The sequence below is a fragment of the Salmo salar genome, chromosome ssa03 (assembly GCF_905237065.1).
Source record: "Salmo salar chromosome ssa03, Ssal_v3.1, whole genome shotgun sequence".
NCBI lineage: Eukaryota > Metazoa > Chordata > Actinopteri > Salmoniformes > Salmonidae > Salmo > Salmo salar.
In genome coordinates, this window is record NC_059444.1 from 66,395,810 (window position 1) to 66,421,217 (window position 25,408).

The 25,408-nt window shown below is 44.7% G+C and overlaps 2 protein-coding genes across 8 annotated transcripts in view; both read left to right on the plus strand.

Moving 5' to 3' along the window:
* LOC106601229 (trinucleotide repeat-containing gene 6B protein) overlaps positions 1–14,091 on the plus strand; it is a 31,306-nt gene extending 17,215 nt beyond the window's left edge. For 5 of the 6 annotated variants that reach the window (XM_045715149.1, XM_045715148.1, XM_014193271.2 and 2 more), the window contains exons 11-21: positions 3,605–3,754; positions 3,972–4,070; positions 4,266–4,461; positions 4,775–4,930; positions 5,061–5,228; positions 5,349–5,492; positions 10,837–10,929; positions 11,090–11,305; positions 11,498–11,568; positions 11,920–12,059; positions 12,305–14,091. In XM_045715149.1, the coding sequence (XP_045571105.1) occupies positions 3,605–3,754; positions 3,972–4,070; positions 4,266–4,461; positions 4,775–4,930; positions 5,061–5,228; positions 5,349–5,492; positions 10,837–10,929; positions 11,090–11,305; positions 11,498–11,568; positions 11,920–12,059; positions 12,305–12,860 (1,989 nt within the window). In that variant the 3' untranslated portion in view covers positions 12,861–14,091. Of the gene's footprint in view, positions 1–3,604; positions 3,755–3,971; positions 4,071–4,265; positions 4,462–4,774; positions 4,931–5,060; positions 5,229–5,348; positions 5,493–6,009; positions 6,481–10,836; positions 10,930–11,089; positions 11,306–11,497; positions 11,569–11,919; positions 12,060–12,304 lie in introns of those variants that run through there. The other variant, XM_045715150.1, reaches the window with a different exon arrangement.
* Positions 14,092–15,400: 1,309 nt separating this feature from the next.
* On the plus strand, positions 15,401–23,836 carry LOC106601228 (casein kinase I). Of its 2 annotated transcripts, none has more exons than XM_014193266.2 (11): positions 15,401–15,800; positions 18,127–18,217; positions 18,436–18,546; positions 18,841–18,989; positions 19,396–19,624; positions 19,827–19,997; positions 20,157–20,305; positions 20,649–20,838; positions 21,162–21,301; positions 21,624–21,690; positions 21,821–23,836. In XM_014193266.2, the coding sequence occupies exons 2-10, from the start codon at positions 18,142–18,144 to the stop codon at positions 21,654–21,656; spliced, it is 1,248 nt and encodes a 415-aa protein (XP_014048741.1). In that variant the 5' UTR covers positions 15,401–15,800; positions 18,127–18,141; the 3' UTR covers positions 21,657–21,690; positions 21,821–23,836. The 2 variants fall into 2 exon arrangements, with proteins under 2 accessions (XP_014048741.1, XP_045571107.1); XM_045715151.1 differs by having other exon boundaries at positions 15,402–15,666.
* Positions 23,837–25,408: the final 1,572 nt, after the last annotated feature.

The window sequence follows — 25,408 nt, forward strand, 5'->3', positions numbered from 1 at the left end:
TCTAACAAAACTCTACATTCTATATTTACATTTACATTTAAGTCATTTAGCAGACGCTCTTATCCAGAGCGACTTACAAAATGGTGCATTCACCTTATGATATCCAGTGGAACAACCACTTTACAATAGTGCATCTAAATCTTTTAAGGGGGGGGGTTAGAAGGATTACTTTATCCTATCCTAGGTATTCCTTAAAGAGGTGGGGTTTCAGGTGTCTCCGGAAGGTGGTGATTGACTCCGCTGTCCTGGCGTCGTGAGGGAGCTTGTTCCACCATTGGGGTGCCAGAGCAGCGAACAGTTTTGACTGGGCTGAGCGGGAACTGTGCTTCCTCAGAGGTAGGGGGGCCAGCAGGCCAGTGGTGGATGAACGCAGTGCCCTTGTTTGGGTGTAGGGCCTGATCAGAGCCTGAAGGTATGGAGGTGCCGTTCCCTTCACAGCTCCGTAGGCAATCACCATGGTCTTGTAGCGGATGCGAGCTTCAACTGGAAGCCAGTGGAGAGAGCGGAGGAGCGGGGTGACGTGAGAGAACTTGGGAAGGTTGAACACCAGACGGGCTGCGGCGTTCTGGATGAGTTGTAGGGGTTTAATGGCACAGGCAGGGAGCCCAGCCAACAGCGAGTTGCAGTAATCCAGACGGGAGATGACAAGTGCCTGGATTAGGACCTGCGCCGCTTCCTGTGTGAGGCAGGGTCGTACTCTATGAATGTTGTAGAGCATGAACCTACAGGATCGGGTCACCGCCTTGATGTTAGTGGAGAACGACAGGGTGTTGTCCAGGATCACGCCAAGGTTCTTAGCACTCTGGGAGGAGGACACAAGGGAGTTGTCAACCGTGATGGCGAGATCATGGAACGGGCAGTCCTTCCCCGGGAGGAAGAGCAGCTCCGTCTTGCCGAGGTTCAGCTTGAGCTGGTGATCCGTCATCCACACTGATATGTCTGACAGACATGCAGAGATGCGATTCGCCGCCTGGTTATCAGAAGGGGGAAAGGAGAAGATTAATTGTGTGTCGTCTGCATAGCAATGATAGGAGAGACCATGTGAGGATATGACAGAGCCAAGTGACTTGGTGTATAGCGAGAATAGGAGAGGGCCTAGAACAGAGCCCTGGGGGACACCAGTGGTGAGAGCGCATGGTGCGGAGACAGAATCTCGTCACGCCAACTGGTAGGAGCGACCTGTCAGGTAGGACGCAATCCAAGCGTGGGCCGCGCCGGAGATGCCCAACTCGGAGAGGGTGGAGAGGAGGATCTGATGGTTCACAGTATCAAAGGCAGCAGATAGGTCTAGAAGGATGAGAGCAGAGGAGAGAGAGTTAGCTTTAGCAGTGCGGAGAGCCTCCGTGACACAGAGAAGAGCAGTCTCAGTTGAATGCCCAGTCTTGAAACCTGACTGATTAGGATCAAGAAGGTCATTCTGAGAGAGATAGCAGGAGAGCTGGCCAAGGACGGCACGTTCAAGAGTTTTGGAGAGAAAAGAAAGAAGGGATACTGGTCTGTTGTTGTTGACATCGGAGGGATCGAGTGTAGGGTTTTTCAGAAGGGGTGCAACTCTCGCTCTCTTGAAGACGGAAGGGACGTAGCCAGCGGTCAAGGATGAGTTGATGAGCGAGGTGAGGAAGGGGAGAAGGTCTCCGGAAATGGTCTGGATAAGAGAGGAGGGGATAGGGTCAAGTGGGCAGGTTGTTGGGCGGCCGGCCGTCACAAGACGCGAGATTTCATCTGGAGAGAGAGGGGAGAAAGAGGTCAAAGCACAGGGTAGGGCAGTGTGAGCAGGACCAGCAGTGTCGTTTGACTTAGCAAACGAGGATCGGATATCGTCAACCTTCTTTTCAAAATGGTTGACGAAGTCATCCGCAGAGAGGGAGGAGGGGGAGGGGGGGAGGATTCAGGAGGGAGGAGAAGGTAGCAAAGAGCTTCCTAGGGTTAGAGGCAGATGCTTGGAATTTAGAGTGGTAGAAAGTGGCTTTAGCAGCAGAGACAGAAGAGGAGAATGTAGAGAGGAGTGAGTGAAAGGATGCCAGGTCCGCAGGGGAGGCGAGTTTTCCTCCATTTCCGCTCGGCTGCCCGGAGCCCTGTTCTGTGAGCTCGTAGTGAGTCGTCGAGCCACGGAGCAGGAGGGGAGGACCGAGCCGGCCTGGAGGATAGGGGACAGAGAAAATCAAAGGATGCAGAAAGGGAGGAGAGGAGGGTTGAGGAGGCAGAATCAGGAGATAGGTTGGAGAAGGTTTGAGCAGAGGGAAGAGATGATAGGATGGAAGAGGAGAGAGTAGCGGGAGAGAGAGAGCGAAGGTTGGGACGGCGCAATACCATCCGAGTAGGGGCAGAGTGAGAAGTGTTGGATGAGAGCAAGAGGGAAAAGGATACAAGGTAGTGGTCGGAGATTTGGAGGGGAGTTGCAATGAGATTAGTGGAAGAACAGCATCTAGTAAAGATGAGGTCAAGCGTATTGCCTGCCTTGTGAGTAGGGGGGGGAAGGTGAGAGGGTGAGGTCAAAAGAGGAGAGGAGTGGAAAGAAGGAGGCAGAGAGGAATGAGTCAAAGGTAGACGTGGGGAGGTTAAAGTCACCCAGAACTGTGAGAGGTGAGCCATCCTCAGGAAAGGAACTTATCAAGGCGTCAAGCTCATTGATGAACTCTCCAAGGGAACCTGGAGGGCGATAAATGATAAGGATGTTAAGCTTGAAAGGGCTGGTAACTGTGACAGCATGGAATTCAAATGAGGAGATAGACAGATGGGTCAGGGGAGAAAGAGAGAATGTCCACTTGGGAGAGATGAGGATTCCAGTGCCACCACCCCGCTGGCTCGATGCTCTAGGGGTATGCGAGAACACGTGGGCAGACGAAGAGAGAGCAGTAGGAGTAGCAGTGTTATCTGTGGTAATCCATGTTTCCGTCAGCGCCAGGAAGTCTAGGGACTGGAGGGTAGCATAGGCTGAGATGAACTCAGCCTTGTTGGCTGCAGACCGGCAGTTCCAGAGGCTGCCGGAGACCTGGAACTCCACGTGGGTCGTGCGCGCTGGGACCACCAGGTTAGAGTGGCAGCGGCCACGCGGTGTGAAGCGTTTGTATGGCCTGTGCAGAGAGGAGAGAACAGGGATAGACAGACACATAGTTGACAAGCTACAGAAGTGTTGTTTCTTGTATTATTGTCTCCTGTGTCTTTAGAGAACTGTTTCACTTTGATATCCTTTTTCTTCTGTCCTAATTTTCTCTTTCTTTTCTTCTGTTAACTAGATATTCTTTGTTGTTCTTCGTTAGCTAGCTAGCTTCTTCCAAAAGAGTCCCTAGCAACTGCTTAGCACCTGGTAAACATTTCAGCTAGCTAAGATAACTACAATTTTATGAAAAATAGTTATTTTTCAAAAGCCTATCTTTGTTTGTTGCTTGTTTTTTCTCCTATTCAGTCTTGCAGTTTTCTTTTGCTTTTTCCGATGTACTTCACTCTAAAAACCATGTAAATTTCAATATTTGTAGGAGCTCATTTTTCAGCTGCTGCTGCTCAAATTGGAGTTCCGGAAAATAATATATCCAGAGAGCATTTTTTTTCTTTCTCCAGTGTCCACAATGCTAATACACATGGTGATGCTTTTTTCACGTCACAGGTGCCGGGCCCCATGCTAAAGCAGATACCCTCTCCTGGCAGCAGTGTTGGAGGAGTAGGTGTCGGAGGAGGGGTGTTCCCACCTCAGCTCTCACCACAGCAACTTGCCGTGCTTAGTAACATTTACCCTCATGTGCAGCAATTCCACCTGGTAAATATCGTCTCCGCCTCGGTGTTGTGGTTCAGGCCGTCTGAACCATTTATCACAATTTTCTAAATTGCTCAGTAATTCAAATAATCTTGTATTGATTGGATATCAAGTAATTGCAACTGTAAAACTGCTACTACACTAGCTCTCTCAGTGGAATAGAATAGTAAAACTACTTTGTGCCTGCCAACTCCATACCTTCCTCCCCCCCCCCCCCCAGGCTTGTCAGCTCCTTCTGCAGCAGCAACAGCAGCAGCAGCTCCTGCAGAACCAGAGGAAGTTGCCTCAGCCTATACGCCAGCAGACTGATCCACAGCAGGTACTGAACGTCCCATAGTAGTGTAGTGCCTTATCACTATACCTATAGCAGTTCGGACTAATTTAAATATTAGATGCAATAGTTGTGCTAGACTTTCAGTATGTAGTAGCTTTCTAGCCAGCTTGTCTTTAGTCTCTTGATGCAGTGTTTGTGTACATATTTTTCTATCTTTTCTCTTACCCTATGTCTCCATAGCTGGCTAGAATCATGGCTATTCTGCAACAACAGAGACAGCAACAACAGGGAGTGGTAGGCGGAGGCAGTGGGAGCTCCAAACTGTCTCCATCTCTTGGAGGGGCACCAAAACAGCCGATGGCAGACTCGATGCCCCACCCTGGTATGGGTGGGCCCTTGTCAGATCTTCATGCCAAAACACAGGGGATGTACTCTGGTAAGTTGCTTAGGTTTGGTCTTCGTTATTATCTCTCTGACACATCTCAGTCCAATCTGTCAGTTTAGAGCAGTCTACTCAGTATGACGTCAAAGGCAAACCATTACTAAATCATATCCAACTAATTTGTGTAAACAGTAGCTCGTATATCACTGTTGCGTGACGAAAGTCTTTCATTTAAATCACCTAGCAGCTATTCCGTGATGTTCGATTTCAGGGGGATTACACTGGCCCAAGTTTTATCAACACAGCCATCTTTGCTCATGACTGCATTGAATGAACCATCTGACCATGTTTTTTTCTGGTATCTCAGGTCTTGCTCCCGGAGGCAATCTGTCTGGGCTGGAGCTGGGCTCCATGGTGGGGGGGGTTAAGGATGGAGGAGGAGGGCAGCAGTCCCGCTTCAAATGGATGATGGAGGGTCACTCTCCGGCCCCCTCCCCCCCAGATACAGCCCATCACAAGAATGGTGAGTCATTAAAATCCAGTTTCTTGCTAATGACATGAATGATCATACCTATATAAAGCCATAAAAGGAAAAGTCATGTCAAACTGACAAATGATTTGTATTTCTGTTTTTGTCTTGTGTGCTATTGCAGGTCCTTTACCCATGGCCATGAAAGTTCGAGAGGGCTCCCCATATTCACAGTATGAGTTGCTCGGGGTTGATGGTTTGGGAATGCCCCCTCAGGGCCCTTCTGACAACTGGCACCGTACCCCTGGAAGCAAGATGGCCACCATGACTGGGACATCCAGCTGGCCCCCAGGTAAGTTGCTTTCAGTACCCCAAGTGCCTAATGCACAATTTTGAAATGCACATGAAAGGTGGCAAAACATGTCAATATTGCCAGGCTCAGTAGTCTTCCCTGTGGTTTCTGCGGTGACAGAGTTCCAGCCTGGAGTGCCCTGGAAAGGCATCCAGAGTGCCGACCCGGAGTCGGACCCGTACATGACCCCTGGCAGTGTACTGGGCTCCCATGGACCCTCCAGCCTCAGTGACTCTGACCACCAGTTACTGCGAGACAATACAGGTACTCACTGTTTAATCACTGCTTCTGTATAAGTATTGAATGAGATTAAACCTATTGGCACACCTTGGGCTGTTGCAGTGACCATATTACTGGCGGTCACGAGGGCAGTCAAACTGCCTGGTGGGAAAAGCATCCTCCATTTGCTATTTAAGTGCATAGATGACATTAAAAAAAATCCCGCTGCCCCTGTTTTGGTACAGGTGCACGACAATGGTCCGTTCTAAATCAAAACAAATTTCACAAAAATATATTATTTAGTATATGTAAAGACAAGATTAAATCAAGAATGGTCTGATGGGGGACAATTAGGGTTGCAAAGGGTCTATAAATGTACAGACATTTTCCATGGGAAGTTGAGCCCTGGAATTTGGGGAATTGTGCTTAAATTCATCAAAAAAGTTTGCTTATAACAGTGAACCTTTTTTTGTAGGATACATATAAGGCAATTGTAGGTCTTGTGGCATATTTTGGTTAAACTACCCCAATTCAATGAAATTGCAACCCTCTGCATGCACAGTGCATTCTTCCATCACATGTACAGCTGATTCTCAAGATCTTGCTACTACACTGTCCGAGCCATGGACTACATGCTTTCTGGTAAGTTTTCATTACATTACTGGGTGGGGTGAATATATTTTATGACATAAATATTTTTTTTAGTAAGTAGTAGCCTAGAGCAAAGTGTTTAAATCATTTCTAACTTGTTAACAATTTCTGCTAGTTCGTTTTTGCTTCCATGTGGGGTTTAGTTTGCTTGAGCCTGCTAACTGAGGAGTGTTAATTCACCTGTTTCCATACATGTTTCATTTTAAAACATTTATCTTACAAAGGAGTTGTTTAATCTAACTGCTTAACTATTTATTTATCTGTACATGGAATTGTATTTGTTTTTATTTACTCCTTTTTTCCCCAGATCTTCACAGGAAAATGCCACGGGCACTATCTGTGTGGAGACATTTCACTGCAGCTAATGTAGAAGGAAAAGCTGTCTACATTTGCAAATACTGTGCCAAATCATATGTGAAGAATACAACAAAGATGCAGAATCATCTGGCCAAGTGCATAAAGTTCCCTCACTGCTCACAAGCAACCTCTGACAAAAGTACCTCTACATCTATTCAAGGTGAAAATGATGAATCAGATACCTTATCGATAGCAACAGCTCATGGTCCTCCTGGAATCAGAAGTTGTTTTGACTCAATGGAGGAACGTATTCAGAGAAATGCTGATGGATGTCTTGCTCGAGCTGTGTATGCAACTGGTTCACCTCTGATGCTCACAGGCAATGTGTATTGGAAGAGATTTCTGAATGTTCTTCGCCCAGCATACACTCCTCCAACCAGACATGCTTTATCTACTCATTTGCTGGATGCAGAGTTCAGCAGAGTTCAAGTGAAGGTCAAGAAAATCATAGAGAAAGCAGACTGTATTGCAATTATCTCTGATGGGTGGTCGAATATTCTTGGGCAAGGAATAATTAACTACATCATCTCCACCCCTTAACCAGTATACTACAAGAGCACAGACACAAGGGACAACAGACACACCGGTCTCTACATTGCAGATGAGCTGAAGGCAGTCATCAATGACCTTGGACCACAGAAGGTATTTGCACTGGTGACCGACAATGCGACGAACATGAAGCATGCCTGTTCTAAAGTGGATGAGTCTTAACCTCACATCACACCCATTGCCTGTGCTGCTCATGCATCGAATCTGCTCCTCAAGGACATCATGGCACTGAAAACAATGGACACACTCTACAAGAGAGCCAAGGAAATGGTTAGGTATGTGAAGGGTCATCAAGTTATAGCAGCAATCTACCTCACCAAGCAAATGGAGAAGAATAAGAGCACCACATTGAAGCTGCCCAGCAACACCCGTTGGGGAGGTGTCGTCATGTTTGACTGTCTCCTGAAGGGGAAGGAGTCTCCAAGAAATGGCCATATCACAGTCTGCCGATATGGACAGCCCCATCAAGAGGATCCTCCTGGATTATGTATTTTGGGAGAGAGTGGTAAGCAGCCTGAAACTCCTGAAACCTATAGCAGTAGCCATTGCGTGGATTGAGGGAGACAATGCCATCCTGTCTGATGTTCGGACTCTGATTGCAGATGTATGAGAAAAAATAGGTACTATGAGGAAAAAATGGGTACTGCCCTGCCCACTTCACTGTTTCTCCAAGCAGAGGAAACCGCAGTTCTGAAATGCATCAAAAAGCGTGAAGACTTCTGCCAGAAGCCCATACACGCCGCAGCATACATGTTGGAGCCCAAGTATGCTGGCAAGAGCATCCGGTCTGGTGCAGAGATCAACAAGGCCTATGGTGTCATCACTACCGTGGCTTGCCACCTTGGCCTGAATGAGGGAAAGATTCTTGGCAGTCTGACGAAGTACACTTCCAAGCAAGGGCTTTGGGATGGAGATGCAATATGGCAGTTGTGCCAACATATCTCATCAGCCACCTGGTGGAAGGGACTTTGTGGATCTGAGGCTCTTTCCCCTGTTGCCTCCACCATCCTGCAAATCCTACCAATATTAGCCTCCTCAGAGCGCAACTGGTCCTTGTTTGGGAACATACACACCAAAGCACGCAACAGGCTGACCAATACAATAGTTGAAAAATTGGTGGCCATCCGGGCAAATTTGAGCCTTTTTGAGCCTGACAATGAGCCATCCTCAAGGTTGGAAAGTGACAGTGAAGATGAGGCCTGAGTCTGTTCAAGAGATGGACATTGAGGAGGTCCAGGGAGAAGACATGGAAAACAACCAAAGCTTTAGTTTCTAGACTATCATTTTACAGATGTATGTTGAAAATGTTTTTGGGAGATGCGATGGATCATTGAGGATCATTCAATAGTCCCTTTTGTTGTTCAGTGAAAACATCCCATGTGAAGAGTCAATTAATTGAATTAAACTTCAATTCGTAACTAAACTTTTGTATTTCTATTGAAAGGATTTAATAATTTACAATTGTCTACTTATGATAAGGTAAGGTTTGTTTCTGTCTACATATGATATGGTAAATGTATCCAATTTTTAAAAAAAGTGTCGTGCCTTTGGTATCTTTAGATTGAAGACTATTTTATCCAATCAATTCTCTGTAATTATTATTACAGAGTTAAACTAATCATGTAAATGTAATTAACTAGGAAGTTGGGGCACCAAGGATAATCTTCAGATTATAAAGTTACAATATCTGCAGAGTTATATTAGGAAAATTATATCTAATCAGTCTTCTAATTAATGAATTATTCTTTACCTCACGTTAGTGTCATTCCAAACGTCGTAAATTGTTGGTTATCTGCACGAACCCAGCCTTTAATATGAATCATCCATACACCAATTGTCTTAATTATTTATTTACTAACTAGCTAAAAAATCACAAATGCATAAACAAACATTAGAAATGGCTACAAGGAAATGATAGGGGAGGTTTCCTAGTGGGCTAAGCCGATATGACGGCTTGGTGGACAAAGGGAAGTGGGTGTGGACTGAAGTGCGGGAAAGACAAAAAGTCACTACACAATTGATAATTATATTAATTGAAATGCTAATCCTTTGCACATGAACGCACACTCATTTGGGAATAATTGCAATCAATATATATTTACTCCCAGTGTGTCATTGTGATCTCTGTTGGAGTCGTCATTCCTTCTGTTGGAAAGTTCATCCGAACGTCCCTTCTTCCCTGAAGTCTTTCGTGGTTAGAATGGATACGTCAGAGTATCATTCAGAAATGTTCTTGTAGATTAGATGTTTTGGCAGTTGTCGGTCTTCGCATCCCAGGTTGACACAATTTCTAGCTGCAGACTAGTAATTAGTATCTAAGATTTGTTTTTAATCTGTCAGGATCGATAGTCTGAGTTTAACCATTTCCTGCCGTGTAGCCAATGCTCCACGTGGTATGGTTAGAAATTCAACAACCATTACAACCTTAGCTTAAACGGAGGTTTTTGTGGTCTCTACTCAAACCTTTGCCCCCTCAGCTGACCGAGGTAGGCATGGTCTGAAGAGGATTTCTTCAGGTGGGGGTTTTATTGGTAACAGTAGAAAAAAGCTGTTCCATGAGCCAGATCATGTCTGCTCATGGCGGCGGGCCAATGGCTTAGTTAAACTTTTTAAAGGGAATACAATTCTCTCACATTAACAGATTAACATAGCATTACATCATTTCACAAATGGTTTCATCTTTACTCATTCATTTTATACAATAATTAGACGCAAACCTCATAACGGAGGCACCTGTATAAACAGAGTTATGGTAATGTGGCTGTATTGTCTTTCATGAGGTCACAAACATGAAACAAAACAGACTGGGTCGCAGCTGGCTTCTCCACCGACTGTTTACACATTCTCCAAAACATGGATATTGTTCTGTGATGTAGAAGAAGTTCCTTTGTTCTACTGAGAGAGAGATTCAATCTCTCTATCTATCTCTATCTCTATCTCTCTCTCTATCTCTCTATCTATCTCTCTCTATCTCTCTCTCTATCTCTCTATATATATATATATATATATATATATATACATACATGCATACATACTGCATGGCCAGGAGGAGAGTCTCCTCCGGGAATTTACGACCTGAGATAACAGAACCTGTATGTAGGAGAGCGAGAGATGCCACGATCTATACCCAGAAAGGGCCACGTCATGACACATACATTTAAATGGTATTAAAATTCATTTGCATATATTCCCCAAAATGTGCAACCCTCGTGACAATATTAGCCTATCACTTGTGAATGATAAATGATCACTTGTGAAAATGTTTTAATAAGGTTTGTATCACAACTAAAGTGGCCAAATAACTTCTTCAAATTAAGCACATTAATCTGCTTTAAAAGGGGTGTAGAGTCTAACTGGCATACATGAGCAGCGAGGGAGTTCGCATCCCCACAACTGGGGATGCAACAGCACAGGTAGCGGCATTCTCTAATAAGAACAACTTTAAGGTCTAGTCCAATAGTTGAGACTGAGCTGAACCAAAGCTCTGTAAATGGATAATTTATTGAAATTAGGTATGTTTCCCTTGTGTTCTGGGGAACACCACAATCATGGCAGAGTTTGTGTGAGGAGGAAGTGGCTCGCTATTTTGCACATTCCCAGGTTGGAGGTGCGACGGGGGGTGGCCCAGGGCTCGTCAGGAATGCGCATGGTAGCTTGTAGGCTATGTGTGGAAGCCAGGAGATGCTAAATGTGTTCTTTAGTTAACGGTCAATTACTGTGAGACCGACAGTTACTTGATTGTAAGTCACCGGCTGACCAAGTTTCATGACCGCCACGGGCACACCATATGTTGTATTGCAGTATTTCTTGACACATCCTATCTCTGTTGCAGGGCCAAACCCCTCCCTCAACACCTTGCTGCCTTCACCAGGTGCCTGGCCCTACAGTGCCTCAGACAACCCCCTTGGCAATGCACACAGCACAGGTAGTGACATTCTCTAATATATGAACAGCTTTAAGGTCTAGTCTAATATTTGAGAGAATGAGTTGCTAACCAAAGCTCTGTAAATTGATGATATATTGAAATTAGCTGTTTCCCTTGGTCATTTATTTTGGTGTGTTGAAAGTTGTGCTTGTTTCCTCAGCAAAGTATTCTGAGTACAAACCCAGCTGGCCCCCAGAGCCCATCGGACACAATAAGCCGTGGAAGACCAGTCGCGTCAGTTCCCAGCTGCCACGCCCCCCTCCTGGACTGACCAGTCAGAAACAGGCCTCGACATCCCTATGGGGCAGCGGAGCCCCGCGTTTGACCAGGGGCTGGGGAGAGGGCGGGGGCAGTCAAGATTCAAGATTTGGGACAGGTAATATTATATACCTGGATCAACCCTGTAGCGATTTTAACTGTTTCCTGGCCAACTTGATACGAAACCATTTATAGCTGTTGGGTTTTCAGAACTCATTGTAGTAAGATATTTATTAGATACCGGCTTTACAACAGAAAAAAGATTTGAAAGACTACCCTTTGTTTCTGACTGCCTTCTTTCTCTCCGTAGGCTCAGCGTGGAATGATGGTGTGGCCTCCAGAGGCAGCTGCTGGCTACTGCTCAGCAACCTCACCCCTCAGGTACAGATGGAGAGAATTGATAAAGATGTTAGCAGTAGCACCAATGAGCAGGGAGGGAATGAGCAGAAGGATGGGGGGGGGAAGAGGGCCTAGGGATTATGTTGTGGGTGATTTGGAATTTTATGTTTTCTGACCCATTGATGTCATGCGTGACCCAAGTGTAATTGGATTGTGAAGTTGGCTGATCCATTTAATCAATTAAGGATTGCATGAATGACGTTGGCATGAAAGGGCTGCTAAGGGAAAAACAGAATGGGGAAATGCTTAATTCTACTGCCCACCCTTTTACAGTCTCACACTTCCCCACCGCAGACACACTGATATCCCACTAAGTTTTCTGTTCTCCTACAGATTGACGGTTCCACACTACGGACTATCTGTATGCAGCACGGCCCCCTACTGACCTTTCACCTCGGCTTGACCCAGGGCAGCGCCCTGATTCGTTACAGCACACGTCAGGAAGCAGCCAAGGCCCAGGGTGCACTGCACATGTAGGCTACTACCCCTCTACACACTAACAAACACTGTGCTGCTGCCAAGTGTAATGCTAAATGCCTGTAATGAAATACTTACACATTTTCCCTAATGTTAGCTCCATGCAACATGTTTTTTATTTTATTTTACCATTATTTAAGATTATAATGCTGAATTGGAGCCTGATGGCCATTCAGTTAGTACAATTTCTACTACTTCACCTGTTTTACTAAAGGACACTGACATATTTTGTTTTCTACAGGTGTGTTCTGGGGAACACCACAATCCTGGCGGAGTTTGTGAGTGAGGAGGAAGTGGCTCGCTATTTTGTACATTCCCAGGTTGGAGGTGTGGAGGGGGCCAGCCCAGGGGCAGGGGCGGCCCAGGGCTCGTCAGGAACGCACACAGCGGTGGGCAACAGCGGAGGGGGCTCCCCGGGGAGTGAACGAGCAGCAATAGGAGCAGGAAACAATTTGGGTGGAAACAGCGGTGGAGGAGGGGTTCTGGGTAGTGTGGGGCCTTCCAGCTCCGGCTGGCAAAGTTTGGACGGTACGGGCAGCTCTCCAGAGGCCACCTCAGCCCAAGGTCCTGGGCTTGGTATTTTTGCTCAGTGGAGCACCAACGGGGCTGGGAAGGGGGTGGGGGGTGGGGTGGGACGGGTAGAGGCAGGGAGGTCTGGGCTCTGGGGTGGTGTGACCCCAGGTTACTCCAGCAGCACCTTGTGGGGTGCACCCCAAATGGAGGACAGGCACCAAATGGGCAGCCCAGCTGCCCTGTTGCCTGGTGACCTGCTGGGAGGAGGGGCTGACTCCATCTGACACCTTCACATAAGTATATATTTAGACACACTGACACGACATACACTGGGAAACACACACAAATACATATATAAATTACTAAATATAACCACGTAAACACATAACCACGTAAGCAGAAATGTGAGACATGCTTACACACATTCTCATGGCCAGACTTAAGCTATTATATAAACAAATGCAGGGACTGTTAGACGTGTAAGGCCTTTTTCCACAGATGAAGATTTCAACTGCTAGACTTGAACCTGAAAAATTAGTCTGTCGGTCTGAGAGACTGGCTGGATTGCATTGTGCTTAGTAGGTGATTTGATGACAGACTTATATACACATGCACACACCAAATACAAACTAGCCTTCGGACAGATGGGCACTGTAACAGCATTACTCGCGTCATATAGGAAAACTACGTGATGCAGGACAACCTGCAGTTTCCATTCATGTCCCTTATGGAGACTGAATCAAAACATGTGCAAACACACTGCTCTGATTGATGACAACTGTATCTTATTGTGTATGTTAGTTTCTGTTTTGTATGGTGGTTTTTATTTTGAACAGTGGAATACTGAAATGTAATTGTTCCTTTCAAATGCTGACCTCCTACTGTTGTTTTTCTCTCAATCACGTTTGTTACTGTTACTATGATAATTGTTGAAACTCTGGCAGTATGAGGCAACATTGCATTTCTCAGAGAGTGGGATACTGTGTGTGGAATACTCGGTGTGTATGAGTGAGAATGAGACCAAGTGATAAACCCCTGTGTGAATGTGAGGATAATGTAGTGTGCATGTTACTGCCTGTCATGATTAGTGTGCGAGGCTGCTTACAGAAGGTCTAAAAATATGTTTTGAGTGCATTCGGTAAACTGCTGACTGTGTTCAAGAACATTGGCACTAATGCTTTTTTTTTTTTCTCTCATTTTAAGAATATTTTTTTTGCAGACTTTTTTTTTTTTTTATTGTCCGAACTGCAATAATAAAACTTTTAATGACACAAAGAGCTGAAGGCATATGTATTAAGAAAAAGGACATGCCAAATCTTATCAAACTGTGGAGTGGTGGGGGGTTGTTTACAAGACACAGAAAAGAGTTACCGTGCGTTTATATGTTTTGTTGTGTATCGTTTTAAATTAAGACAGGCTTTAACACTCCTGTTCAGTGTTTCGTTTTGAGATTTTACAAAGAAATGTATTTAAACAGAACAAGATTACTAATAAAGATGAAAGTATTGGCTTCAACTTGTCTTGTGGTCATTGAGAATTGTCCATCTATACAGAATGGCCTTTTATCCTCAGGTGTCCCAACACCGTTCACACACGGGTTCCTGTGTCCACTCCACGTCACACACACTCAAATAATCCGGTGTCCATCTGCTATGCCATCTTAACCAATCCTATTTACTGTACAAGCCACACAGCCTGTAAGAAGCATGCACTTCTCCAGCGATCTATCATTTGCGGTGCAATTAGTATAACAGTATTGAGTATTTAAATCCTGTATGTGAAAAAACAGAGATGGGCAACTTTGATGGGGGTGGGGGCCACAAAATCTGAACTCGTGGCTGCAGTGGCTAGCGGGTCTGAATACCAACATCCATAGCCAGATGTGCAGTCAGAGCCGGCCCGAGCCAATTGGGGAACTTTGTTGGGCACCCCACCTTGCGAACAAAACATTTTGCCATGGGGCGGGGAATAGATTTTGCAATTTTATAACACAGTTCCTGCAATTTTACCAATTTTGTCATAGAGTGGAGAGAAATGTTTGCAGTTTTGAATATGAGAGTGATTTTGTTAATCGGTAATTTGACCATGATTACTACAAGTTTAGATAGCTGGCTAGACTAATTAACCAATCTAAAAAATGTTAGCTGATTAATTGGGCTAATTGAGTGACTGTCAGTGACTGACGTAACAAAAAAAACTTGCTGCCTTACCAAATTTGGAAATTGCACCATGTGTTCTACTATTCTGACTTTCAACATCAAGTTTAGACCCCAACTGAGTTCCACAAAAGGGGGGGCTGCCAGTTGCCCATCACTGTGCAAAACCATCAGGGTCTAGAGGTACCTTATGGGGACCTCCGCTGTTCTTTCACTTCTGCTGCTTGTGTCTAAACTCCAGGGTGCAGGGCTATGGAGAACCCTTTGGTAATGTGCATGAGGACGAATGTCTGGATGGAATCTTCACTATCTCTAAACCAGAACCATTGCTATTTGTTATGATGGCTCTTGTCTTCACTCTATTATCCTTCATAACAATGTTCATAAGAATCGAATCATCCTGCAAAGGCCTATTCTCTGAATAACTGAACAAAAGCCAACTCTCTATGGTTGCGTTTACACAAGCAGCCCAATTCTGATGTTTTCATATCAGCTCTTTTTCAGCACTGATCTGATTGGTCAAAAGACCAATTAGTGAGAGAAATATCAGAATTGGGCTGCCTGTGTAAATGCAGCCTATTTTCACTAATTCAGTTGCATCTATTTTCTGAGGCTGCCTATTCCTCAAATGTGTAACATTTAAGAATGTCTACAGTTGTAGCTGTTCTATTTCTTTAAGGCAATCCGGGTACTTCTGACATCATCGATGTTGTCAATGGTGCGTTGCAAGTAACTAGAGGGGGAGACAGAACTCTGATAGAGACGGCCATTCGTATTGAAGCTTCACAGGGACTATAGCCGATGCAAAAGGAAAATTGGGGTATGAGAGCCACCAGAATCCGTTCCCATCCTTCGCTGCCCGGGGCCCAGTCTGACTGACAACCTTCGGATCAGCACCGCCACTGAACCACCTCTCTAATAAACCTAATATCGTGTGAGTAGTGTACTGGGGAACCGACGAAACCAGGGGGGACAGGGAACTTGATTCGACCGAACCGGAGTCTTGTATTCAGAGCGTCGCAGAGGGGGAGGGGGCGAATAGAGATGGCTATCACTGGAGACCATAGGGTAGGTACCCCAGTGTAAGGGTGCGGCTAGAATAAAGTCAAACTGTTACATGATCGTATACACTGTCAACTATTTGTGAAGCTTTATGGTATTCAAAATGGTGTGAATGACTGGTACATGGTTGAAGCGGCAAGCGTATTCTCGGGCTACTTACTAGCTATGCACAACCACTGCTGTATACGGTCAGTTGGTGTTGTCACAGTAGCAACCTTTTGTTTGAAGTGTACGGTAAATGTTGTTGTTATTATTATTGTAACCAGTTCGACTTTTGAGTGATCGTAAATGTCACAACTATTCAACCTAGTTGAGATGCTTCCCTTTTGATTGTTACCAACGCAGCGACAGCTTTCTAAAAGGTGACGTAAGAAGATGTTTAGTTGGGTTGATGATACTCAAAACCGTAAGGATTTTGTCCATGCAAATGTTACATTTCACGTTGCCGTACCTAGCAAATACATTAACACTAGGTGAAATAGACTGGCATTATGTAGGCCTAGTTGTATTTTTTTCTGAAAAAATTGTCTCTCTTCATGTGGTTGTGAAATCCTCCTAGTTTTTTGTTAAGACAGAATTCCTCTTTAAAGCGAACGCATTGTAATTCTATGTAGGTTACAGGCCCATACTGATGAAATGATTCAAGTCAGTAAATACTCTGTAGGGTTTCGTGGTAATGGTTGACTATTGCAATACATGGTGCCGGAGTGTACGGTTTACACTGTAGTTACCAGGTCCTGATCGTTTCCTACCAAAATATAAAGCCTGGCTCTGAACTGTGATCTATTGATAAAACCTCTCACATGACCCAGTAGGATTAATCAACTGCTAAATAATTATCACAAGTCCCATGTTACAAACTGAATATCCAGCGGTAGACCATTGTGATTTTCTGCACTGTGACACACTAGATTTGGCAGTATTCCATAGCTGAATGTCATGCACGGAGCAATGTGTGATATAAAGAAATGTCACTATTTCTGACAAGGCAATTCATCTATGGTGTTTAATACATGGGCCCTGATTAATGTTAGGCCTGAACTGGGTCTCTACAGTTGAAACCCTCGTGTTGTAATGAAACCTAACCCTTTATTAACCCTAATCCATCTACTACCATCACATCTGTATTTCTGTCTGTCACCTGATGCCTCTTCTGACAACACTACAGGCAATGGGAAGAACCTCATGCCAATTTTTTGGAATCATTTCCGGAAAGATATTTGGTCCCCCTTGGTAGTTTAAATATGCACAACTAGTCCTGCACAATTGATGACTTTTTCCATTCCCGAATTGGTATGCCCATTGCCACACAAAACGGAGTTTGTCCGAGAATGCTTCTTCTCGTTCTTCCTCGTTCTGCTCTGTCATGAGCTACTTGCATTTCCAAAGTATTATGTTGAGAGGAAGTAGACCTGTAATCATGGTGAGGTATAATGTGGTCAGTGTTGTAGGATGGCCTAATCATAGGAAAAACATGACAAGTCATACACATACAATGAAAAGCTCTATAGTAGTTTAGTAATGAGAACTGACAGAATCATGCTTCCCATCTGTCTGTACTAAAAAAAAAATGCTTTTCTTAGGCCACCTAAATTGGTGTGGCGCTCTATAAATTATGCCTCATCCTTCTCCAGGTCTTGCTCTAAAGTTCATTGCACAGATTCCTTTCTGGGCTTTGACACACATACAGCCCACGCAGCAGCGCCTTTGCAGTGGCTGCAGAATATGGCGTGGTTGAGGGTGCTAAATAAGTGATGATCCTACTCCACTGTCACGTGCAGTTTGGCTCAGAAGACTCACTTCCTTCCCTCCCTCGTGTCTGCCAATTTCTACTATCCAGGCCCCAGCTGACTCTGGAGAGCTCTCCCGGGCCCTTCCAGGCAGATATGTTGTTGCTCTTTCTCTTGTCTCTCTTTCAGGCCTCATCTTCCATATTTTCCTCTGTATTTCCCACTTTCTCTGTACCACCTCTCCTCAGTAGCCCTACAAATGTAATCGTGTAGCCGATCGCTGGAATCCAGACAGCTGTCTGCTAATCAACCCGCTCAAGCTACACCCTCACTCAATTAATTTAGTTGTTTGCAGTTAATGGCCATCCTTTATTGGAATGTGCAAAATGACCATTGTAAGACGGCCTACCGCTGGTTCAGGAAGAAATGTTCCATTAGTCAAAGTTTGCCTTCGATTCGAGGTCTAGTGAATTCTGTTGGATTTGCATCCTTTCTGTTTCTTTTCATTTGCAAATTAGTCTATGCTAAGTATAAAATATAACACTGTACGGTCATGCTTGCCTCGTAACATCTTGGCCTCTTCTCGTCTTCTGTGTCCATAGTGAACCTTCAACACCATGGATCTGAGAGTGGGGAATAAGTACCGACTGGGACGGAAAATAGGGAGTGGTTCCTTTGGAGACATTTACCTTGGTAAGTGGAAGTGCTCCATCTCCCTCTGTTGGCATTTCTCTTCTTCCTTGTCCTTTTCTCCATTTGTCTCTGTCTACTGGCCTAGTCCCCATATTGGCTTTTTCCTCCTCTTAGCCTTAGACTTTCTTTCCATTCCCTGGGTGTTCAACCGGAGTTTCTTTCCATGTTCATGGTTCACAAGTTGCTCCTGAGTCTAGCCCTTGTGTGTGCTTCCTCAGGTGCCAACATTGCCACGGGTGAGGAGGTGGCCATTAAGTTGGAATGTGTGAAGACTAAACACCCACAGCTGCACATCGAGAGCAAGTTCTATAAGATGATGCAGGGAGGAGGTGAGGAGAATTGGGGGGGGGGGTGTGACTGAGAAGGAGCATTACTAAATGCCATATTGACACTTATGTGTGTATTGGGATCAGTAAGTAGTGACTATCATAAATGGTCAAATGTACCCAGTTATTGCATTTATTTCATTTCAGAAGTATCATGTTCACCAAAATAATGTGTTGAGCACTGAAACACTCTTTTGCTGAAGTTGTTGTTGTATAACATTAGCCGTAAAGGATGTATGCGCAAGTAACTATGATTAGATATACACTAAAAGCTACTTCTTTGTGCCTGCCTGACAGTGGGGATTCCCTCGATAAAGTGGTGCGGGGCAGAGGGAGACTACAACGTCATGGTGATGGAGCTCCTGGGCCCCAGTCTGGAAGACCTCTTCAACTTCTGTTCCCGCAAGTTCAGCCTCAAAACGGTGCTACTGCTGGCAGACCAGATGGTACAGAACTCTTATGGTGTCATCTTTTCTCCTCAACGTTCATTGTACTGTTTGTCCTCTATACCCTTTACCACTAACTCTTGTCTGCTGTCCTAACTTTGCTTGTGCTGCTGTGTCATCCTTTTCTCATAACTTTGCTGTGTAGTCGTATTACTCTTCTATGGTATTTGGATGTCCTTTCTCCACTTCCTGTCCTCCTCGTTGTTCTTCCTTTTGCTCAGATTTGTTCTGTTACTTATTGTTTCTGTTTTTACCGATGTTGTGTCCCCGAAAGGCATTGGCTGTTGGAGGGTTTAAATTACTGTTAGCTTACAGTAAGGTTTCAAGGCTTTTACAGACCATGCCAGCAGAGCTTTCTGTTGTCTCGCTTGTCCTTTTCTTCTGAATCCCCCTCTGTCCTCTCCAGATCAGTCGCATCGAGTACATCCACTCCAAGAACTTCATCCATCGCGATGTCAAGCCCGACAACTTCCTCATGGGGCTGGGGAAGAAGGGCAACCTGGTGTACATCATCGACTTTGGCCTGGCCAAGAAGTACAGAGACGCCCGCACACACCAGCACATCCCCTACAGGGAGAACAAGAACCTGACGGGCACTGCACGCTACGCATCCATCAACACCCACCTGGGCATCGGTAAGGGACTTTATAAATCACCTCCTCCTGTTTGGCTGAAATGTCTTTCTGAATGTGATTTCATTTTACTTCCAATGCTCATGCCTAGTGTTGAGATGTAGTGACTATTGACCCCTTGTCCTTAGCTTACATATTTTGATAGAACTCGATCCTGTTTATGTCCTAAGTAGCAAATCATTCAAACCTGTCTCCCGTTCTTCAGAGCAGTCTCGGCGTGATGACCTGGAATCTCTGGGATATGTCCTCATGTACTTCAACCTGGGCTCTCTGCCCTGGCAAGGCCTCAAAGCCGCCACAAAGAGGCAGAAGTACGAACGCATCAGTGAGAAAAAAATGTCTACCCCCATCGAGGTGCTCTGCAAAGGACACCCCTGTAAGTGACTGCTAGTATCTGTCTGGGCTGTGACATTTGTATCAATGTGTGTGGACAACTATTTTTCTTCCCCATTGTGTTGTAATAAACGTTTGCATATACCAGTCTCTCAATCCTGGGTTTTTGCTCACCCTTTTTATTGGCATCGCTTGTCTGCAGCCGAGTTCTCCACCTACCTGAATTTCTGCCGCTCGCTGCGCTTTGACGACAAGCCAGACTACTCATACCTTCGTCAGCTCTTCAGGAATCTGTTCCACAGACAAGGCTTCTCCTATGACTACGTATTCGACTGGAACATGCTCAAATTTGTGAGTTTGCCACACCAAAGCTCTTACTCTTTACAAGGAACTAAGTACTACATTCTGTCTGTACACCAGGTCTCTCCAACCCTGTTCCTGGAGAGCTACTGTCCTGTAGGTTTTCACGCCAACCCTAATCTTGCACACCTTATTCTAATAATTAGCTGGTTGATAAGATGAATCAGGTTTGTTACAACGGGTTGGAGCGAAAACCTAAAGGAGGGTAGCTCTCCAAAAACAGGGTTGTAAAGCAGTGGTATAGTGTCCACATAATCAGAATGATTCTGAAAGATTTGGATGTAGTTCTATGTAGAGGTATGGGTTTGCTGTAACCTGTGTGGTCTCCTCTCAGGGTGCCAGTAGGACAGCAGAAGACGGTGAGAGGAGGGGAGCTGACGAAAGGGACGAGCGTATCGTAGGAGGCCCTCGGGGATCCGCTGCACGGGGTCTCCCGCCAGGGCCAAACCCACCAGCCGCCAACAGAGTTAGGAATGGACCAGAGCAGGCCATCTCTAACCCCGCCTCACGGGTGCAGCAGTCTGGTGAGCACACACCTGTGCTCTTTTTAACTAGAGCTATAGTTGAATGGAATAGGAACATTTAGGAAATTATCCATAAGGGCCAATAATCCATAAGGGCCAATAGAGCGAGAGAGAGAGAGTGTGTGTGACTAACACATTTCAGTTAATTACTATAGCTCCCTTCTGCCAATCAGTGTAATTTTGTAAATGCTGGATTGTGGGGTACAATGAAATAACTTTTGATATAGATAAATAATTTGGTAAACACATTGACATAAATGATGGTTTGCCGTCAACAGTTCTATTTCTAAATGACCTTCTCCCTTGTATTCTTCCTCTTTCAGGGAACACGTCGCCGCGGGCTATCTCTCGCGCTGAGCGTGAGCGGAAGGTGAGCATGCGGCTCCACCGAGGAGCACCCGCAAACGTGTCATCCTCTGACCTCACAGCCCGTCTTGACCAATCCCGAATTTCCACATCGCAGGTACGCTAACGCTACCCCATCATGCATCATCACAAACCCTACAATCCAGGTGCCATGCACCTGAGCCCAACTCCTACGACCAACTTTTTGACGGGGAATATCAACTGGAAAAATGTCCACCCTTCCAGAACAAGATTACATTTCTTGTCCAAGTTTCAGAGGACTTCCTATTAGTGTTTAGCTTTTATATTATGTAGCATGCAGTGGGTTGATTATAATTTTTATTTTGTGCCACAGTTGCAGCACTCAATTGATCGCCCTCTTATTTTCACTCCAATTTTCGAAGTCATTTGTTCTCTCCCCTCCTTTTCTCTTTCTGCAGGTCAGCATGCCATTTGAGCACCTGGGGAAGTGAAACCTTCAGCTCCACATGCACTGGATACTGACAGGTGAGGATGTCTCTTCCCTAAGTTGACACGTGCAGGACTTAAGTAAATGTACCTAGTTTGTCAGACAGGTGATAAATAACAAAAAAACACTATCTACACATCTGACTAAATACGCAGTCTTCCATTGCAGGGCTTCAAGAGATCCTTTGTCCCAGTTTTGTTTCTGTTGTGAATTTTTGCCAATTGGACAAATAAGTGGATCTTGGAGGAAAGGACAGAGAATCATAAACTGATGACAGTTGGTCAAGGACTGCAGGAATTTCTCCCCTCCACCCTAACTTTGATGGGATAAACCTGGCCTATAATAGTACAAGGATAAGATAGTGAATAACACCCTCCTCTCCACTGACCTATTTACCCCATGGTAGCTTGGATCATGCACCCCCTGCCACACACCTTTGTCCCTCCCCCACTATTCTCTGGGCGGCTGGCAGAGGTAGAAGACTGATTTGGGGGTCGAAAAAGACAAGCGGGTGCTCCTTTGCCAAATATAGTTGCGGGCACAAACGCGTTCCAAACCAAGAAAAGGTCAACTCGAAATTTGAGCTTGTGTGGATTTAGCCATTTCTGTTTACACCGCAAAGACCACACACACAAATGTACCCATGTATGTTTTAACCAGTTCATTTATAGAATAGTAAGGGGCTGTACTCATTGGTATGATTTACTGTGCATATTTTGTGACTAGATCATATTCATTTGATGGTGGTCCTGTTGAGGCTTGGGCAGTTTTTGTTTCTTATTTGACGTTTTAACTCGGAAAGGAAAGGTACAGCTGAAGAGAAGGAATGGTGAGAAGGATGGAGAGATGGGTGGGTGGTAGATGAAGCCATGAGAAGAAAGGAAGAGCAAGTGAATATTAGCTGAAATTATGTTGGGTTCTTTTCCCCTACTTTACCTCTTACTGAATTGCCAATTCTCCACTTCTCCACTCTAATTCTCCACTTTATTCTCCTTTTGATTTGTGTTCTTTGGTCATAATATTTGGTAGGTCGGTAAGGTCAAAGCAACCATGCTTATTTTAAGACTGTGCAACACTCTTAAGACATGGGTATTTGACCAGAGACTGCGATGAACAAGTTGGAAAATGACGGTGGCTATGATTTTCATAATTGTTCTTAACGTCAACTTTTTTTATTTGAATGTGTTTGTTTTTGTAGGTGTGATGGGAATGGACGAGCTTTGTTCTTGAAGGGGGGGTGGCGCATCAAGTGCCATGGCTTTTTTATTATTTTTATTTTTACTTCACTGTAAATATTTTTTATTTCTGTGTAAAGCCAAAATGTGGTTGGTTGTTTTTAAGGTGTAATGTAGAAAAATACATACTAAATGCATAAATTGCAGCTGGGGATCTGAATTTTTTTAAAATATTAAGTACTAAATTGGGAAGGATTTTAGAAACTTTTACATCGCCAACTGGGTCGTGTGTGTGTGTCATCAGAAGTGAAGTTCTGGTGCATGGACTCTGAGAATTCCATAGGTCCCCTGTTGAGATCACAGGGCTGCTGGGGACAAACTGCAGGCTATACATTTCTCATGCCTCATTATTTGAGATTGTCCATCTCGCTGTTCTTTTTCTGAAACTCCATTTTGTTTCACTTGTGTATGAGAACTCTTGAAGTATTGCACTTTGTTTTTCCTATTTTATTCCCAGCAGGTTGTTCATAGCCTGTTGAGAATTTGTCACTACTCTCCCCATCACTCTACTCAAAGCCTTTCCTGGAGGCTGTCCATGTTCTCCACCAAGGACCTAATATAGGGCTGTCTACTTTTCTTTTTAAAACAAAAAAAGCACTCTTGAAAAAGGAGACGCTGACAGTGGGTTGATGTCATCGGAGCCTTCTATTGCAAAATAAGAGGTCCCTGGATGTCATTTACCAGCACCCTTGTTGTCATTGATAACTGGGACTCAGATGCAGTCACAGTTTCTGGTAATGACCTGTGTTTGCGACGTGTCCCTTTGGCAAGCCAGTGTGACCCAGTGGCAATGTAACTACGGGGAGGGATAGCGCTGGTCAGGTTATGGGGAGTATACACTTTATGTATTGTGTACCGATATCTTGTACAGTTCTTTAACACACTTTAACTTTATTTACAACAGTATTTGTGTATATTTTATGACGTAATAAAACTTCCTCACTCTTTAGTAATTTGTTGAAATGGCTCTTCTACTTCAGTTCTATGCACTTGTTGTGTACTGTTTATTTTTGTAGCTGTACAGTCGTGGCCAGATGTTTTGAGAATGACACAAATATTCATTTTCACTAAGTCTGCTGCCTCAGTTTGTATGATGGCAATTTGCATATACTCCAGAATGTTATGAAGAGTGATCAGATGAATTGCAATTTCCATCTTTGCCATGCAAATGAACTGAATCCCCCAAAAACATTTCCACTGCATTTCAGCCCTGCCACAAAAGGACCAGCTGACATCATGTCAGTGACTGTCGTTAACACAGGTGTGAGTGTTGACGAGGACAAGGCTGGAGATCACTCTGTCATGCTGATTGAGTTTGAATAACAGACTGGAAGCTTCAAAGGGAGGGTGGTGCTTGGAATCATTGTTCTTCCTCTGTCAAACATGGTTACCTGTAAGGAAACACGTGTGTATGTAATTGCTTTGCACAAAAAGGGCTTCACAGGCAAGGATATTGCTGCCAGTAAGATTGCACCTAAATCAACCATTTATCGGATCATCAAGAACTTCAATGAGAGCAGTTCAATTGTTGTGAAGAAGGCTTCAGGGCGCCCAAGAAAGTCCAGCAAGTGCCAGGACCATCTCCTAAAGTTGATTCAGCTGCAGGATCGGGGCACCACCAGTACAGAGCTTGCTCAGGAATGGCAGCAGGCAGGTGTGAGTGCATCTGCACGCACAGTGAGGTGAAGACTTTTGGAGGATGGCCTGGTGTGAAGAAGGGCAGCAAAGAAGCCACTTCTCCAGGAAAAACATCAGGGACAGACTGATATTCTGAAAAAGGTACAGGGATTGGACTGCTGAGGACTGGGGTAAAGTTATTTTCTCTGATGAATCCCCTTTCCGATTGTTCGGGGCATCTGGAAAAAAGCTTGTCCGGCGAAGACAAGGTGAGCGCTACCATCAGTCCTGTGTCATGCCAACAGTAAAGCATCCTTAGACCATTCTTGTGTGGGGTTGCTTCTCAGCCAAGGGAGTGGGCTCACTCACAATTTTGCCTAAGAACACAGCCATGAATAAAGAATGGTACCAGCACATCCTCCGAGAGCAAGTTCTCCCAACCATCCAGGAACAGTTTGGTGACGAACAATGCCTTTTCCAGCATGATGGAGCACCTTGCCATAAGGCAAAAGTGATAACTAAGTGGCTCGGGGACCAAAACATTTGATATTTGGGTCCATGGCCAGGAAACTCCCCAGACCTTAATCCCATTGAGAACTTGTGGTCAATCCTCAAGAGGCGGGTGGACAAACAAAAACCCAAATTATTTGACCCTTATGAAATGCTTGTAATTATACTTCAGTATTCCATAGTAACATCTGACAAAAATATGTAAAGACACCTAAGCAGCAAACTTTGGAAATTAATATTTGTCATTCTGAAAACTTTTGTCCATAACTATACACTGCATTTGGGAAATGACATGTTATTGTATCTAAAAGAGGACCATTTGAGGAGACTGGAGGAGTGACTGGGCCTGAAATGCTTTTTTTCAAAATTTAAATTAAATTGTCATTACAGTAAT